Source organism: Sminthopsis crassicaudata, chromosome 1 (assembly GCF_048593235.1).
Source record: "Sminthopsis crassicaudata isolate SCR6 chromosome 1, ASM4859323v1, whole genome shotgun sequence".
Lineage (NCBI taxonomy): Eukaryota > Metazoa > Chordata > Mammalia > Dasyuromorphia > Dasyuridae > Sminthopsis > Sminthopsis crassicaudata.
In genome coordinates, this window is record NC_133617.1 from 706,691,364 (window position 1) to 706,710,990 (window position 19,627).

Genomic DNA, 19,627 nt, shown 5'->3' on the forward strand with positions numbered 1-19,627 from the left:
ATGATTGCGTGGTCTGTTTTAATATTTTTCCTCCTATCTTTATGATTTCTTGTAGGTAAATTTGCTTCTAACTTATTAGACTATTAAGTACTACAGAATCACTTAAATTAGTTCACAGTAGTCAGGTAAATCAAACTCTTATTTGCCTAACTTTTTCTCTGAAGGACTTTTTCTCAAAGCTTTTAAAAATTTTAATTTTTAAAGTCAGCATTTATTTTCTCTTCCTTTATCTCTCTTTTCCAACTGAGAAAAAAAGAAAACAAAATTTTTTTTAACAATATGCATATTAAAGAAAATAACTTCCCAAATTGACCATGTTAAAAAAGTATGTCTCATTCTACATTTTGAATATAATATTTCATTATTCTTTACCATCATTTCCTTTGATTCCTTTATGATTAGTTGTTGTCATTATTAAAATCTTCCCAAGTTCTTAAAGTTTTTCAGTTGTTACCTTTTTACAATGCTATTGTAATTGTATAAATTATTCTTTGGTCCTATTCACTTTATCAGTTCATACAGATTTTTTGTATTTTATTGAAATTGTTCTATTACCTTTTTTTTTTTTTAATGGGATAGTAAATAGCTTACTCATATACTACATTTTGTTTTATCTTTTCTCCAAATAATAGACATCTTAGTTTTCAATTCTTTGTCACTACAAAAAGAACTTCTTTTAAATATTTTACATATGGGTCCTTTTCCTTTTTATTTAGTCTCTTTGAAATATAGGCCTAGTTTGCTGAGTCAAAGAGTATAGTGCTATTTGATAACTCTTTTAGGCATAGTTTGAAATTGTTTTCTAAAAGGATTGGACCAAGTCATTAACACTTTTCCTGAAGCCTCTCTAACAACTATCATTTTCTATTTTGGGGGGACTAGTGTGATGGGAGTGAGATGGTGTGTCAGAATTGTTTTACTTTAACTTTCTATAATTATTAGTAAACTGTACACAGTGAATGTTGAAAACTGTATTCCAATTTTTTTCTCTTTCCCTCCATCCTCTCCCCTAGATAGCAAATAATCAATATATGTTAAATGTGGGTAATTCTATACATATTTCTACAATTATGCAGCACAAAAAAAACAGTTCAAAAAGGAAAAAAAAATGAGAAAGAAAAATGCAAGCAAATAGCAACAAAAAAGGTGAAAATATTGTATTGTGATCCACACTCAGTCCCTACAGCATTTCTCTGATCAATAATGATATAGAGCATTTTGTCATATTTTCATATGGTCGTTGATGGTTTGCATTTCTTGTGAATTTGAGAGAACGAGTCTTAAACATCTAGATATGAAGACAAAAGGATTAACTTAAACTCTTAATTAGATTACCTGTGGCCTTTATAAAGTGATCACTAGTGCTCTTATACCACCATCCTTTCTGGATGTCCCATTGCTACCAAACTCAACAAATCTAAAATTTTATTCAGTAACTCTCCCACTTCAATTAACTGTCTTTTCCCTTCTTTCTTTTTTTCTGTTATTGGGCCCACCATCCTTCTGATTACCAGATTTGTAACCATTTAATCATACTGGACTCATTTTCCCCTCTTATTCCCTGTAACTAAACCAGACCAGTTACCAGGTCTTATGAATTTTGTTTCCATAGTATCTGTCCAGTGGTGTCTTTCTATTCACATAGATGCCACTGCATTTCAGGCTCTCATCAGTTGTTGGTGGATGATTGTAATAAACTCTTAACTATATTTCACCTTCTAGTTTCTTCCCTTTTCAGTTTACCTTCTATACCAATAAAGTCAAACAAATAGAAATGGAATTCTGCAGGCCACATATAGACTTATAACAATTACAGATTACTATTACTTAATGTTGTATTATGTATTTTTTATTTTGTTACATTTCTTAATTACATTTTAATCTTGTGCTTATCTGTACTCTGGAGTCTGATACTTTTGTTTTATACAAGTAGCATCTTCTCTAGAAATAGGTTTGATTTTTAGTAACCTTTATTGGCTCCATCTTGTATTTTATTCTTAATTCAAATTCTTTAGTCTGGCATTTTAAAGCCCCACCACAATCTGGCATCAACCTTTGTTTTCTCAACTGCATTCCCCCATACCTAATTTTTTTTGTTTTTTCATTTTTAGTATAAAACAATTTTATTTGTAGAAATTCAAGATCACTGTTTGCCATGAGTATTTTGAACATGACATGTTTAATTTGTGTTTTTTTGGTTGCATTTAATGGGAACTGGTATATATAAAATCTTAAGAATCAATTAATTTTCATTGTGGTGCCTATTGAGTATGTAGTATAATTGTAGTATCCTTTTGGGGAAAGGGAGAAGGGAACCTCTTTACAGCAGTTACTAATTAAATTATAATTTCATTTTTACCATTAGCTAGATGAGAGCAAGATTTTGTTTCCCTTTTGAGGGTGAATCAGTAGAGGATTCTTTGCCACTAAATATTCACTGTCATCAAGATGCTTTAGAAAATTAAGAACAGCACAAATGATTGTACTTGTCTGTGCAGGTTATCATGGTCTGCATAAGAAGTGGAAGGCTGATTTATATTCTTACAGTGAAAAATGATTTAAAAATATGCCAATGAAAACATCTTTTACTTAGAAAACTAAAATACTGCCTTATGCTCTTTTTTGTAATTTATGAAAAGCTTAAATATAATAATGGTAGGTTTTATTGTACATATGTCAGTTTTGGTCAGATGTTTTATAAAGGGACAAAGCAGTATTTAGCACAAATTTTTATGCATTTTTGGAGCATGTGATATCTTAGAAAAGTAAAATCTTGATAAATTATTGTAAATTATTGTTAAACTATTGTTATTATGTAACTATATATTATTACTATTAAACTATAATATATACAAATAGCAACAGTATCTAAAGTAGTGAAACCAAATTGGAGCAAAAGCAAGGTCTATATAAAGATCAAAAGGAAATCTTACAAGCTTCTGATACTAAAGGCATCTAAATAGATCACATTTGGGATATTGTGATCTTACCCTTATGTCATGGCTTTTTAACTTCAAAAATTTTCCATCTACAATATATTCAGGCTATGATTTCATTTTCTGTTGAGATGGTGAACCAGACCTTTAAAACTGGTTCTGAAAAAAGTCCTTCTCTGAATGTCTGCCCCAGTCAACTCTACTTATTACAGCAGACATGCCTTTTCCAGAACATGATTTAAAAGGGAAGAGATCTCCTTTCCCTGCTCTGGCTTTTAGAAGCCTTAGTTTTCTTCAAGGGTGAACTTAAGAGGCACTTCTTTGACGCCTTCTCAGGCTCAGTGTCTTTTCCTTCCTTAAATTTGAGCTTGCTTATTTACATGATAAGTAGAATGTAATATAAGCTCATTCAAAATATATCCCAGGACACAGCAATGTATCTTGTATATGACATGAGTTGTGTGAGTTGAATTGAACTGAATTATGCTCCTAATTTTTAATGCTTCAGAACTCCTTACTCTGTAAGGCTTTCAGATTGCTTTTTTTTTTTTTTTTTTTAATTTAAGAAATTTTATTCTGTATTTCCATGTCCAGTGATATCAATTCCAGTTGATTATATTATCACAATATATTGCATATAATTCCAATGATCATATTATATTTCAGTTATTAAGAAGAGTAGATGATCTGAAAACTAAAGCACTAGGAAAGGGAGTAAATTCTCTTGACAGCTTCTCTTGTGCGACTATGGTTATCATTATCTGTGTTTTCCATTTTCTATGTCATAAACTTTGAAGTACCTTTTGAGATTTTTTTTTTAAAGCTCTGGCAAGGACATATTTGTTTCAAAAATATAAACAAATATACAAACAGCCTAGCTTGATTCCTTCCTATAAATAAAGCACAGTCATAATTCCAAGTCTAAAATTGTCTTCAGGTTTTGTTCTACACCCTGAATTCTTAGGGTTCCCCTCAGGGTTAATTGCTTGCAACATCTTGTTTGGAATCCTGGTTCCAAGGTTACTGTGGTTCCAGTTTCCATGTCAGTCACCTAGTAAAGGAAACATCAGGAGATTCAGGGGAGCAGGGTGCTCTCCCCCCAAAAAAAGTCTCTATTGAACACTTCCCTGATTTCCCAAAGTTGGTTACCCTAGCAAATACGCATTAATGCATTTTTTAGTTAACACTTTCCTTGATCCAAATAAGCAATTTCCGATCATTTGTTTCCCTGGCTTCAAAATAGTCAGTGTTATATAATCATTTATATAAATCTATAGGTCCAAACAGAAGTCATGATTATTTCAAAATACAAAGTTTTTCAGGTTTGTATAACAAGATATACTTCATAAAGTTTGCACAGCCCTAGCCGTGCTTAACTAGCAAGTAAAAGAAAGAGCTAAAACAGGCAAAGAAAACCGATTTCCTGTTAGGATTACTAAGTGAGAACTGAGGTTGTCTGGATAGTGACAAGGTGAGAATTCAGGTTTTCCAATTGTAACGAGCTGTCGTCTCTAGAAGCTGCCGGATCACTCTCTGGGAAGAGATCTGCTGTGTCTTCTACTCAAATCTCTCCGACAGATTCTTCTTCCTGTAACGAACCGTTGTCTCCAGGTAGTTGCTGTTAACTCTTGTCCAGAGAAGTGACTTCCCTTCCTGCAGAGAGCCCCGTCAAGCCTGATGCAATTCAGAGTCTTCCTTCTTGAATCCTGGCTCTGAATCTCCTCCAGCTCTTATCCTTCTCCAGGCCGATCTGCTCTCTGCGCCCAGTGCTGTCTCTTTTTATCCTCCCAGAGAATGGGCGTGGGATAATGCAAGGGCTTCTGGGAAGAACCACCCCAGCCAATGAGCTTGCCCCCTCTATCAAGTCAACCTGAGTTCTCACCTTGTAATTGTCCAGAAAACCTGAATTCTCACCTTGTCACTATCCAGACAACCTCAGTTCTCACTTAGTAATCCTAACAATTTCCCATCTTGTGAGGAAACCTGGTCCACATTCGGCTTTCTAAATTATTTGGATCTCAATCCCCAGGGATTTGAGACCTGGAGTCAACTAAGGAATTACCTGTTTCTCAGATGAAAGCATTGTCCCAGGTGGAAACTCTTCTGTGATTCATTGTATAATGTCATTCAACTGGAGTCTAAATCAAAAAAAAAAAAAAAAAAAAAGTTCCTATAAATACAGACTAAATCCGAATTCTCTAGGAGTTTCTTTGTACCCATAGAGGGTCAGGAAATTTTCTTTGGGCCTTTGTTCCAAAGAGTGCTCTAAATTTCCCTCTTCTCCCTCTACCATTTCCAACCCTCTCCAATCTCTCCCATTCCCCCCATCCCCTATTGATCCATGATACTACTAGGATAAGCAAAATGGAAATGTTATCAGAATAAGAAGACAGGTAAGGTGAGTTAGGGAAATAGCAAAAAGTGTCAGCCATTTATGGATTCTAAGTACAAATATCCCCTTCTGAGAAACATTTTGCTTTCACAAAAGGCAAGAAGTTTAGATTGATTTAAATGTCAAATAACAATCTGAACATATCTACTATTTCTACTAAGCAGTAGCTACTTAGTGATGCTCATATAAAATTTAATTTCCATATTTATATTCAAGATTCAGCAATATAAAATGTATCAATATATCCATTTTTATTTAAAGGATTCAATAATGCAGAAAGTATCAGTACTTTAACAATCAACACATGAAAAGTTTGCATAATCACACCAATACAATTCACTTGTGGTGTTTCCTCAAATGCAATAGGGTCTTAATTGGCATCCATTTCCATTTAACCACTAGCTTTTAAGGATTTAAAGGATTAGCTTTTATAAAGAAATATTTGTTTCCAAGGTGTATACCCCTTAGCTTGGTTCTTGTAGAAGGTAGTCTCATTTCTAAATCCAAAATCCACCTTGGGCTCAAGTTCCAGGACACCCTGGCTTCTCAGGGATTCCCTGTTGGACTGATTCACCGCAACCTGAAATCCTGTCTGGAAGGTCACTGTAGTTCCAATTCTCTTGTGAGGTTGGGATTTCCACTGGCATCTGAAATTGAGAAGGACAAAATGAAACAGAACAAAAGAAACACTCAGAGCCATGGAAATCTAAAAAGGGGAGAGGAAAGGTACCTTTTCTTCCCTGGTCCCCCACTCCATCATCTGTCTCCCTTTCTTTGCCATCCATCATTTCATAAGTCCTGTGGTATAGCTGAATTGAAATCTTCACTCTGTGAACATAGCAGGCTTGAGCCCTTTTGAGATTCTTAAATGAAAGTTCTTCTAAAATGATATTTTAACATCCAAGAAAATCTTCACTAAACTCTTTTTTTAATTTTTTTTATTTTTTAATCTTTTTTAGCTCTGTTAATAAAAGGAAGACAATGCCCAAAGTTGTTTACAACTTACTCTCTGACCGTGACTTAAGGAAAAAACTCAAGGAACACGGACTCTCTAGTCAAGGGAATAAACAACAGCTTATTAGACGGCATCAAGAATTTGTGCACATGTACAATGCCCAGTGTGATTCTTTACATCCCAAGTCAGGTATCATTACTAATATGTTGCTTTGAGATTGAAATTGTGTTGGCCAGAGATGGAGAGGGAGCCCTGGGTTTTTCAAAGTAGTTTGTTTACTGCCTCTCAATTTCTCAAGATCAGCCATTTCAATTTGGCTCTATATTAAAAGGTTCCTGAAATGCCATGTTGTTAATGAGATGACAGTCCAAAATAGAGCACCTTTACTTTTTACTCTTCCGTTTTTTTCATTCTCTTTATCATGCCTTTCTTTCATTGAATGGACTTGTCCTGGGACCCAAGGGAAAAGTTTGTCAAATTGATAAATCCCAATAAAATACAAAAATAGCTTAAAATAGTATTTAAAATAGGTTCAGGCCAAAATTGAGAGCTTTTGAAAATTAAAATTTGTATTTCTAAACAGTAAAACTCATTAAGTTTCTCTGTTACTCATTAAAACATCATTTGGCAAAAAGTGTCCCTCTATTGTTTTGAACCCAACATTGTAGGAAAAAATGAACTAAATAGAGTCTGTCTTTTAAGAAGTTAACTTGCCGTCTATACCAGACAGCCAAAACATGACATTTTAGTTATTATATGGATAAATTTTTTTATGGTACACCAAAAGAAATTATTTTCTCACCTAATGTTTTTTCTTTTTATGCATATAATGTATACATAATTATGCATATAATAGCACGTGCACTTAAGAAATTAGATTTCTTATTGTGATTCTCTTTCAGAAAACTCAACTAAAACCAACCATGAGGTCCCAATTAGTGTGAATAAGCCATCCCATGAAGTGGTAGCATTATTCAGATTTGCACTGCATATTTCCATTGGTCCAGAAGCAGTGATCATATTTTACATGATAATAACTTCAAAGAGTACCAGTTGGTAAACATTGATATCTTTTTGGGCTTTATTATTCATATTCTTCAAGATCTAGCTATGTTTTTCTTTCATTAAATACAAAAACACTGAAATGAAATATCTATTTATTTATTTCTAATTGTAATTATCCATAAAGTGTTATATGGAGGGCTTCCTTTATATGTGGATTTGATTGCTGAGATTGTTCTTGTTTTTCATATCTGTTCACTGACACAATATTCAAGGAATTCAGGGACAATTGCTAATCAATTGATAAGATTCCTTTTTTTTTTTCTAAAGAGATACTAAAAGAAACCATATTTTCCTTAAAGGTACAGTAGACAATAAATTAACATCGATATCAAATAGAGATGCACAAAATATCATGATATCCAATTTTTTTTAAAAATTAAAGCCTTTTTTTTTCAATACATATGCATGGATAATTCTTTGACATTAACCCTTGCAAAACCTTATATTCCAATTTTTCCCTGCCTTCTACCACCTTAGGTAGCAAGTAGTCCAATAAATGTTAAAATATATGTGGTAGAAATATATGTTAATTGATAAGATTTTTGATGAAGAATTAGAAACTATTCTCAATAGAACTTAAAACTATAGCTTGAAAAATGTAAAGTCCTTGAAAATTGTTTTCTTTGAAAACTGCTCTTACAAAACTGGAAAATAGTTGGAAATTATATAGTGTGTACAAAAGAAGTACAGTTTAGAGTAAAAGTTTTTTCCCTGTAAACTTTTATCTTCTAAATTTGATGAAGTTTAATAACAAAGGACTTTCGCTTTTATTTTTAATTTTTAAAACTTGACATTGAGTGATAGTTATCTATGTGTTTGATAGTTCCCAACTTAACAGTCCTAGAATTTATTTTATCTGAGTTTTTGAAGTGAGGGAGATTGGGAACTGGACCATCATAATTTTGATTTGTCTCATATTACTATCCACTTCCAAAAAACTCTATTGGCTGTCCTTTGACAATAGAATGTAGTGCAGACCCCTTACTGATGTGCTCATTGTTCTTTGCAATCTGTTCCCAGTATACCTTTCTATAGCTTATCTTCTACTATTTTCTTCTATATATTCTATATATTATCTTCTACTATTTTCTTTCATATAATTTCTATTCTAATCAATGTGGTCTACTTGCTCTCCCAATATTTCTTGTAGTTTCTGCCTATATTTTTTTCTCAAAGTAGTTTTTTCATGGAATATTTCTATCTTCACCTAAAATTTGCCTATTCTTAAAATCTCTTCTGATTTCAAGATCTCCATGAAGCCTTCCTTGGTCAGTTGTTTACAATTATCTCTCCATTGTACGAACTCTTAACAAACTTATTGTCTGTTACCATTCATTTGGGACTTAGTACCTCCTATTATTTTATACATAGTTTTCTTTTCTCCTCAAGTGGAGTAAAAGATCCTTGAGAATAGGAACCTGGTCTGGTCCTCTTTTGTCTTCCCTTACACAGCCTAGCAAAATGTCTTATGTGAGATAAGTGTTTAATAAGTATCTATGGGTGGATTTGGCATCTTGATTCTGAGAATATCTTCCATGTTCACTTCTGGAATCAGAGTGCTGAGGAGGTTGGAGAGGTTGCAGATAAATGGGGAATGGTGAAGAATATAGTGGTTGGCTGTCAACTCAGAACAGAAGATTAGCGTAGGATAAAAAATGCTGAAGCAAGTGGTCAGTTGACCTTTTCATAATTCTGCCTAAAATTATTCTATGTTTGTGAGTTGTGGGTCCCAGTCATTTGCTGAATTAAAATAAAATTAAAAGGACAAATTTACAATGCTATACTTTCAGAATATCTGGATTCAAACTGTGATTAAAATTAAATCATAAATGAACTACTTAAATGGTTTTAGCTCAGGGATTGTCTGTTCATCTTATAAGACTCTATACAGCAAGGAATACTTTTATGCTGAGGCAATAAGTGACTTGCCCAGGGTCACATAGCTAGGGAGTATTAAGATGGATTTGAACTCAGATCCTCCTGACTTCAGGGACGGTTCTCTATCCAGTATGCCATCTAGCTGCCCTAGCAAGGAATACTTTTAGGAGAAATGACAATTTTCAGATTATATATGTCAACAAAATCAATGATGTCACAACTCTACATATTTATTTTAACAGTTGCTGAAATAGTTAAAGAAATTGAAAATATGGAGAAGACTCGAATACAACTGGAATCAAATAAACTGAATGAAAATGTAAGTTTATAGTGTCTGTTTCGGTAACTTTCGGGAAGGAAGAGAAATCTAAAATTGTTCCTAAAACAATAGGAAAATATTATGAAATCCCTTCAGCAGGAAATATACAGGGACACATTTCAACATAAGGTAGTGTGTTTTGATATTATGGAACTTGGGATGGAATCCAAAGTGGAGTCACTTAATAACTTTTGTTCGTAATTTATCATCACTCTCAATGATGGTAGACAGAGCATTGGATTTGAAGTTAGAAGTTGTGGAGTCCAGTCCTGGCTATTGTATCAGCCACTTCACCATGTTATTTTAGTTAGAAGCTCCAGGCCTCTGTTTTTGTATCTGTAAGATGAGGTTGGACCAGTAGATTTCTCAGGGTTTGTGTGTTTGTTTTTTTTTTTTTTTAGTTCTAAAACCAGACAGTGTGTTAAAGGAACACCATCTTAGACATCAGAGTCTTGTTTCAAGCCCCTGGCTCTGAGTGGGTCCTGTATCCTCTCTGTACCTTAGTTTCTTCATTTATAAAAAGGGAGTAATTAACACCTGTAGTATTCAACTCACACTTGTGAGGATCAAGTTAGATGATTACATTATTACAGGACTTCTTAAACCTTCAAACATCATATAAAAGTAACTATCAATTATTTTTTTATCATGAGGGGAAATGAATTAGCACTTAAACATTAATTTGAATTTTGCCTTCTAGTGAGATTATAAGGAAAAGATGAGACAAAGTTTTTCACTATTTTCTATATTTAACTTAACTTGAAAGGGATGAAATATTGAAAAAAGTCATTAACATATTGTCACATCAGCCATCTAGGTGATCTAGCATCTTAGAGATCTATGCTTTTTGCTTGCAAGCCATATTTCAGTGCAAGATTTCTTATCTTTCCAAATAGACTTTTTTTCTGGATTGTTCATGAAATGAAAAGCTGCTCCCCTAGGCAAGTAGTTGGCTAGAAATGAAATAATTGGTTTCATTTTTAAAAAAATTTGTTTACTGTAGAGGCAGCTAGGCATGCCACAGAGCATAGAGCTCTGGATTTAAAGACAGAAGATCTGAGTCCAAATGTGTCCTCAAACACTTCCTAGCTATGTGACTCTGGACAAGTCACCTAATCTCTGACCTATCTCAATTTCTTCCTCTGTAAAATAGGGCACCTACCTCCCAAGAAAAAGGAGATTCTATTTGTAAAGAACTTAGCATAGTACCTAGAACATAGGTTTTACATAAATGCTAGCTATTAGGAATGGCCTGCTGGCCATTCTCCACCTGGTTTGGCCCCTTTCTTGAGATAATTTTACCAGAGGGTGGCCCACTGTGCCCACAACATTTCTCGGAGTAACAGGTGAGATTTCAGTGACAGGAGGACACCGAAAACATGTGAGCACCTCTGAAAAGCCTCAGTGAGTCCTTTTATCAAATGTTCTGATCCTTCCTGAACACTCCAGAGATGCCTACTTAAGTATGTGAGGGCAGTGGATTGAACAACTTTGTTCCAGTGGCCATAAATGTGGCTAAAACAAGCACTGTGGACTACTCAGAGTTTGCTTAAACATAGAAAATGCTAAGATCATCCAGTGCATCCTGAGCCATTGCCAATGATCTTGATTTCCATCTGGCTGCTGGACTTTGATGACTCTGGAAGAGAGAATGAGGCTGACAACTTTGTGTAACTGCTTTACTTAAATCCAGTTCACATGCAAATCTAGACCTCATTCATCATGCACTAGTAATGTATTGGACTGATTATCCACAGTTGAATCTCTACCTGACTTCAATATTATGATGTCATTGGTCTTCTTCAAAAATGAAATAACATTACTAGTATAACTTCTTCTTACTTCCATTAGTAACTGAAATGACTCAATTCTTTTTTAATCTTTGATAAAGGAAACCTATCCTGAAGTCTAGTTTTTCGTTAAGACTTGGAGGTCACCTTAGTTTCTCTCTTTGTTTTCTTTCCACCTTTTAAAAATTATATTAACACATATTTATGGAATAAAACAAACATTTTACAGTACAAAAGAGATTATATATTAAACTGTAAATCTACTCTGTACAACTTCTATTCCTTATATGCAAATATAAAGCAAAATTATCTTGCAAGTTTCTTTTTTTTTACTTCTTTTTTTCCTCCCTTCCTTCTACCCACCTTAAAGATGGCCACTAGTTGCAAATGAGTGTGTGTGTATGTTTTTTTATACATATATACACATATATATGTAAAATTATTCTATGCATACTTCTGTTTATCAGTTCTTTCTCTAGCTGCAGATAGCATCTTTCTTCATATGTCTTTTATAACTAATTAGTCAAAATAATTTATTTATTCAGTCATTCTTAAAACAGTATGCTGTGACTGTATACAATGTTCTTTTGGTTCTACCCATTTCTTCATTTATTTTATTCAAGTTTTTCCATGTTTTTTTAAGATCATTGAGCTTATCATTTCTTATAGCACAGTAATATTCCAGTAACCTTAGTTTTTCATGTGTATGTAGAGTGCAAGCTCCAGCACATTCTATCTGCAGAAAAAGCTTAGAGTGTAGGCCCAGAGATAGAATATAGTCATTGTTTGAAAAATAGTCTAGCAAAGTTTTAAAAGATTCATCTACCTACTGTCTAAAAAATTGGCTACCAGGTGATGATGGGTTTTTATTTTTTTAAGCTATAACAAATCATCAAATAATTAATGTAAAACACAGAAAAGTTCTGGCCAACATTGGTGAAAGAAAATATCCACATAAGCGATGTCATAGACAGTTGAAGTAGTTCAAGGAGTGGAAAGAAAAATTTGTTCGAGTTTGTAGCATGCTTTAAAAAGATAGCCTGTACAGTACTTTTTATGAGGAAGAATCAAGGTAGTTTTAGGATGCCCCTGATTGGGTGAAAGGGTAGGACGTGGGGCAAAAAGAGGAATAAGCTATCTTCCTTTAAGAGAAAATTTACTAATCTTGTAAGAGTAAATGTTTTTAAAGAATTTTCTATCAGTATAGCATTGTGTATTGGTCACTCAAATTTTATTTTGATCGAATTACTTTTCCTAAGTCTGAGAATGGTAGAAAGAATGTATTATTTTGTTGTTTTTGAAAATTGCATTTGAGATTTTATTGAGATTTTATTTTGGTTTCCTATCATTCTATTTGCCTCTGCTAAGTTTTATTTAATGGTTTCAGGTGATGGTATTTACAAAGAACCAGACAGAAAAAGAAATAGATGATATTCACAGCAAATATCGTAAGTACTATAATTTTTTTTTTTTTTTTTTATGGTGTGAGTTTGTGTTACTACTTTTGGGAGTAATTTTTGTTGTTCATTTTAGCATAATTTCAAATTATAGACCATAAATTTTAAAAAGTGATATTAGTTTTTTATGAATCTTAGTTTTATGCTGAAATGGATTTGATTTATTTAAAGTATTTATTTAGATAAACATATTTCTCTTATGGGTTGCTGACTTTCTGTTCTTAATTACGATGGCACTTTCCAATTTGGGCTTATCCTAAAGTATTTTGTGATTAGTAGTGTTCAAAGAATTTCTGAGAGAGAGAATGGGATTGTTCTCATTTTGTTAAATAATAAGAGATGAATATTAAGAGACTTAAATACAACATGAACCTGAGATAGTATGTGTTACAATATAATGAACATTTATTAGGGGTAAGGCACTGAACTTTCTATTGGAAATATGGAGCTAAAAATGAAATAGTCCCTTTCTCAAAGAAGTTTATGTTCTCTCAGATGGATGGAGAAGTATGAGAGGGTTATAAAAAGCACATAGATATGTAAAGGTAAGAAAGAGAAGTATAAGGTAGGTACAATGTGAGAACAACGGGATTTCTGGAGGAAGAACATGCCAAGGGAAAAGGAGTAGGAATTCGAGGGGAAGGAAGGAAGTTCAGAGATTTCTGAGAGCTGGAGGTTGGATGCATTCTAGGCCTGGAGAGAGATCTGCCAAAGCTTGGAGGTAGGAAATAGAATACTATATGTAAGCACGGTTAATAAGTCATTTTGATTGAAACAGACCATCTAATAATTTTTAATCTAGTCCTTTTGTAGACTAATTTTATTACCATTATGTTTCGCTCCCAGACATATTTTTTTAAAAAAAGTTTTTTAAATTTATTTTTATAATTACCAGCCTCATTTTTATTTTAGTTTTTCAACTTTAGTTTTTTCTTTTTTTTCCCCTTACCAGTCCCTTTTTAGTATGTAGCCCTATCAGGGCTGCTTCTTCAACTGTTATTGACAGCTCATCACATCTTATTTTGTGTTTTAGCTTCACTTTAATTTCAAATTTCTGTCTTCTAACTATTAGCTAATGATGTCCAATTGCTGAAATACATTTTAGTTTATTCATTTTATTTTCTACTTCTTGAAATTCAATAGGGACTAATAGTAAAAAGTTCTTTCTTTGAGAGAGGAAATACACAAACACTAAGTACTGGGAGTGGAGATGGGATGGCTGGAGGAGTGAGGGGATTGGGGTGGAGGAGTGAAGAATTGGGGAAGGAATCAAGTGGGCTCAGGGCAGTTATGTGCCTTGACTAAATATAGCAAAAAAGACTTTCAGTGACTCACAGGCTGAACAAGAGTAAGTAGTATTGCACTATTGCTAAGAAGCTGAGTATAATGTATCATCCCCAGGGTGTATAAAATGGGTTGTATTAACAACAAGGTAATCAAAGCATTTACTAAAATATTGTGTCCTGTTTTCTTTTTTTTTTTGTTGTTGCTTATAAGAAATGTGCAGGCCTTGATCAGTGGGTTAGAAAATAATGTTTATAAGGAATTTTTTAAAAGTAGGATTTTTTTTTTTTTAATATGGAGAACAGATGATTTAGAAATGAGTTAAATGACTACAAATAATTGTTTTTAGAGAATAATACTCTTATTTCAGCAAGGAAAATTCATACATATATGCTACTATGCCTTGAAACCTAGTTCGGTTCTAAGGCAACTCTGGGCTTAAGGAGTAAATCAGTTTCTGTCCTATATTTGTATGGACCTTTGTAAGTAGAACTATGGACTCTTTAGTATAGCTTTGAACAGGCCAAACTTAATCTCTTCCACAGAGTGAATCAGCACATGTTCATTATTAGGAGATATTAACCTTAGTCGTCACGTAGAAATTTATGTCCTTTAGTAAATGACTTTATTAAGGGTTGACCGAAAAGGCCTAACCTGCTCACTTACATTCTCCTTGGGCCTACAATCCTGTTCCTTTATAGTTTTCAGTAAAGTATCTTCATTCATTGAAGAGAAAATCCTAAGAGTAGTGGTTAGGAGCTTATAAACTTATTTAGGCCAACAGCTACATTTTATAGATGGTACACAGAAGTTCAGGGGCTCCCAAAGGTCATGCTTAGTGAACTCTGTGCTTGGGAAAATAGAGTACCTCAATTTTTTAGCTGGTAGGGTTGTCTCTTGGAAAGAGGTGGCCTTTGAGCTAGAGGACCTAGCTTCAAATTTTGACCCTATCCTTATCTGTGTGACATCTGGCACATCACTTAACCTCTTGGGGTCTCAGTTTCTCAATTTGTGGCTGAGATGTCCTCTAAGGGTCGCTTCCTAGTATGAATCCATGAATCTCTAACTCTTCACACCTCACCCTTCACAGACATTCTAGTCTTTTGGAATTCTGATCTCCTTTTCATTTCTAATTCAAAGTCTATGCTTTTATAGAAGTAAAGAGAGAAAGGAAAGGGAGAAATAATGTATAATGGGTAGATCCTTCAAAATGTCATTGTCTTGTGAGAATTTGTTGGAAATAATTCTGAAGTCACCAGTCATATCATCTCATTAGCCTGCTTGGTTTTTAAACCATCAGAAAAAGTAGAGAAAACATTGGTGCTAAAGTTAGTGGCCTGTGTTTAAATGTTGACTTTCACACTTACCAAGGGGAATTCATTTTACCTCTGTATGCTTTAACTATTTGCCAAGTGGGCAAAATAATGCTTGTACTTTCTAGCTTAGAGAGACAGTGAAACATGGTGAATAGAACACTGGACTTCAGTTCATGGAAACTAGTCGCTGTTGCCTATGACACTCTCCCTTGAGACATTAGAGCCTGAGCTAGCCCCTTCAGCTTGCTAAGTATCAGCCAACTCACACTAAGGTGTTTCTACTAAGTTGTACGGGGTTGCTACTTGTGATGGTGAAGGTAATTTCTACATTTACAATCACAGATCCTTGAGTATTGACAAGCCTAAAATATAGGAATGTTGTGAGAAAATGCCTTTGCAGACCTCAATGTACTATAAAGAAATGTTGTTAATATAATAAATGTTCTTTTGGATACATAGTGTGTGAATTAGGGAGTCGATGTTTTTTTTTAACTTTTTGCCTTAAGAAGATCTTTATCTTTTAGGTAAAGAACATCAGAATGAATTTAAACTTCTAGTGGATGAAGTAAAAAGCCGGTGCAAGAAAAGTGGCATACTAATGACCAAAGAAATAAAGCAAGAGGTAGAGGAATCCATGGAAGAAGTATTGCCTATAACTACGGGTAAGAAACTTTTAAAGAAAAATAAGCAGAAACAAATATAACTTTATCATTTACATGTAGCATAAACACCTTAATTTGTAGTACATATGATTTATTGCTAAAGGGACTAACATAACTCACATTGAAAATAATCTTTTATTCTTACTATAAAATAATAATGTAATTATTATGAGGATGAAATACACTGCTGAAAAATCCCAAACTTCCAATGTCTAAAATGCTGATTAGAAATATATTTTTCATTTTTTTTATTGACTCATTTTAAAGTTTCAGATTAATATTTTCATTCTCTTGCCATGGCTTTGGATAATGAGCTAGACCAGATCACAAGATGATTTTATTCAAGAGTAGTAAATTTGGAGAATCTGAATTGTGAGACTTTTGTTCAAATTCTATCTTATGTCAATACTTCTGTGATCTTGGACAAGGAACTTTCTCTCTACCAAATGTTCTTCTAAAATGAAGGTATTGGATCAGAGCCTCTGAGGTCTCTTCCAGATTTGAGACATTATGATTTATAATAATGGGGTTCTGTGTCCTTTTTTTTAACAAATTAAAGATATATTTATTTTCTCTGCATGTTTGTTAAATTTCTTTGTAGTCCAGAACTGGGTTCAGGAATAGTTTAGGAATGTGTAAAGAGCCATGTATGACATGATTTAAGTGCAGATACAAAACTTTCAGTTCCTATAAATCTTGACCATTCTTTTGAAAGTTCATTTAAGGATCAAAAGATTTCATCATTTGTGAAATACTCAACTTTTCTTATACTATAATGTTTGAAGTTGAATTTCTGTGTGTTTGGCTGGAATAAAGCCATCAGTTCATTTGTATTTACCTTTCTAATTAACTTCTGAGATTCAAGCTTATCCATAGATTTTCCATTACCTTAAAAATCCCCACTAAAACAAAAACAAATGAATTGGATTGGCAATCTTAAATGCTGGCCTTAAAAGTCAGGACTTGAGTTCTAATATGACCTCAAGACACTAATTAGATGTAAGAGTCAGGGTTAGTTATTTAACCTTCTGTCTGGCTTAGTTTACTTATCTGTACAATGGAGATAACAAGAGCACCTGCCTCCCAGGGGGTTGTTATGGAGGTAAAAGGAATAATTTTGTAAAATACTTTGTAAACCTTAAGGTACTATATAAATGTTACTAGCTATTATTAGCTATTATTTTATTTCGTGAAACATCAGGCTGAATAAGACCTTAAAAACAATCTAGTCTATTACCATAATTTCAAAGAACAAGGAACTGAGGTAAATTAAAGTAACTATTAATTCAGAACACAGAATTATTAAAATCAGAACTAACCTTTGACATCCCGACTCCTGCATTTGTCATTACTCCACACTGCTTCCCACCTTGTTATCTTTTTTTAAGGTGAAAGATGCCTTGTACCTCACTTGGTACTGCATTCAACTGATTTACTTCTCTTTTCAAATAGAAGCACTGAGAAGAAGGGCTTTAATTTGGTTGGTCCCTTAACCAATATACTATAAGAAACTTAATTTTATATTGGTAATGATCATTCAGAGCCATTGAAGCAGTATCAGTGCTTTTATTAGTTGAAATTGTAGGATTTTTGCTGTTTGATGTATTCCCAGTGTAATAAACATTCATTGTTTCTAAAAAGCCTTTAGATTGTGAACTCTGGCTAGTTTTTAGAAGTGATTTTATTTTTTTGGCCAGATTAATAATCACTTTCTTTCTTAAACTTTTCCAGTTCAAGAAATCTTTGAAAAATCTATGCCATGATGCTCTTTATTAAAATTTGTGAAATTTAATTTTTTTTTATGAAAATTTTTTTAAAGATGAACTCTATGTCATATTAGGATGTATAGAAACTTTGAAAAGCATTTTACAAATTTGCATTTAAATATTTAAATTTTCTGTAATCAGTTTTTTTTAAAGTTTATTTTTAATACACATTGTTTTATGAATTATGTTGGGAAAGAAAAATCAGAGCAAAGAGGAAAAACCATGGGAGAGATTAAACAAAACAGAAAAAAGAAGTGAACATAGCATGTTTTGATTTATATTCAGTCACCTTAGTTCTTTGGTTGTAATTTCTTTAATTAGGTCATTTATTTATTTATTTATTTTGCTGAGGCAATTGAGGTTAAATGACTTGCCCAGGGCCTCACAGCTAGGCTGTATTAAGTCTGAGGTCTGATTCGAACTTAGGTGCTCCTGACTTCAGGGCTGGTGCTCTATTCAATTACACCAACTAGCTGCCCCTTTAATTAATTAAGAAATTTTGTGTTGAGAGAATATGGGCCCCTAGGAGGCGCAATGGATAGAGCACCAGCCCAGAAATCAGGAGGGCCTGAGTTCAACTGTGATCTCAGACACTTAATACTTCCTAAAATTGAGATAATACTTTACCTGCCACTTTCTTTAGCTCAGGTTTTTTTAATTTAGGGCTTCTTAAAACTTTTTCCAGCATAGACCCCTTTTCACCTGAGAAATTTTTTCATGAGCCCAGGTATATAGAGAGGTGTGTGTGTAGATATACATATATATGTATATCTACACACACAACAAATATACCAATCAAACCTTTATCATGATTTATTTTAAGACAATTCTTTGGTGTATGTATATATATATATATATATATATATATATATATATATATATATATATATATATATATATATAATTTTGCCATTTATTAAAGATAAAAGCAAATTTGCATACTAATGATGAATGTGCTTGTTTATTTTTACATAAAGAATTAAATCTTGGTGGAATATTTCATACCTTTTATTATTACCAGATTTTTTGTGACCTCCACATTTAGTTACTGGATAGGGAGTTGCAACCCAAGTTTAAGAAACTTTGTTTTAATTAACTTCATTGAAGGAGCAGTAGCTATCGAGGACATGGTTATCTTATTTCTGAGAGTACCAACTGAATTGTGAGTAATATTTTTAGAGAGCCTCCAAGAGATTTAGAGAAGAATCTTATCTGGATAGGCTTTTCTTTATTCATGTTTTCAGACTTTTTTCCACAACTGTGGCTTCAGCTACTTTTTATGAGATCTAGAAAACTTGGGATGTAGCAAAGGTTATGGGGAGTTGGACCCAATTATTGATCTGATAATGAATAACGTTGATCTTTTTCCATTCAAACATCTCCTTGATAATGTTTTCATTATCTTTTTCTTACTTTTCTTTTCAAAAAAGTTTTCATTTTTGAAAGTCACGCTTTCATTAATGATTGCTGTTATGGTTCTTTGCTAAGAGGCTTGAATTGCTGCCCATTTGATCTATTTATTAATTATATTTTTTCTCTTGTTTGTGGAATGTATTTTAAAAAAGCAATCCTTAAAATATGTAAATTTCTTTAGGAATTGTTATTCCAGAAATTTCACTGGAAAAATAGATCTTTTTGATGGGGTGTAATTCATTTTTGGGGGATTCATCTTATACCAAGAGTTAAACATTATAAATAACAGTATAGGGCCTTCTTTTTTTTTTTACCCCCACATGGGTAAACAAAGAGAAAATTGGAATGGAAGTGAAAAATATAACATCTAGTTTATAGAGGCTCCTAAAACATG

General features: G+C 33.1%; 1 protein-coding gene across 3 annotated transcripts in view; it reads left to right on the forward strand.

Moving 5' to 3' along the window:
• The window catches only part of RAD18 (RAD18 E3 ubiquitin protein ligase), a 100,568-nt gene that overhangs the window by 34,885 nt on the left and 46,056 nt on the right, over window positions 1–19,627 (forward strand). For all 3 annotated transcript variants that reach the window (XM_074284024.1, XM_074284025.1, XM_074284026.1), the window contains exons 7-10: window positions 6,288–6,472; window positions 9,469–9,545; window positions 12,723–12,783; window positions 15,917–16,054. In XM_074284024.1, the coding sequence (XP_074140125.1) occupies window positions 6,288–6,472; window positions 9,469–9,545; window positions 12,723–12,783; window positions 15,917–16,054 (461 nt within the window). The remainder of the gene's footprint in view (window positions 1–6,287; window positions 6,473–9,468; window positions 9,546–12,722; window positions 12,784–15,916; window positions 16,055–19,627) is intronic.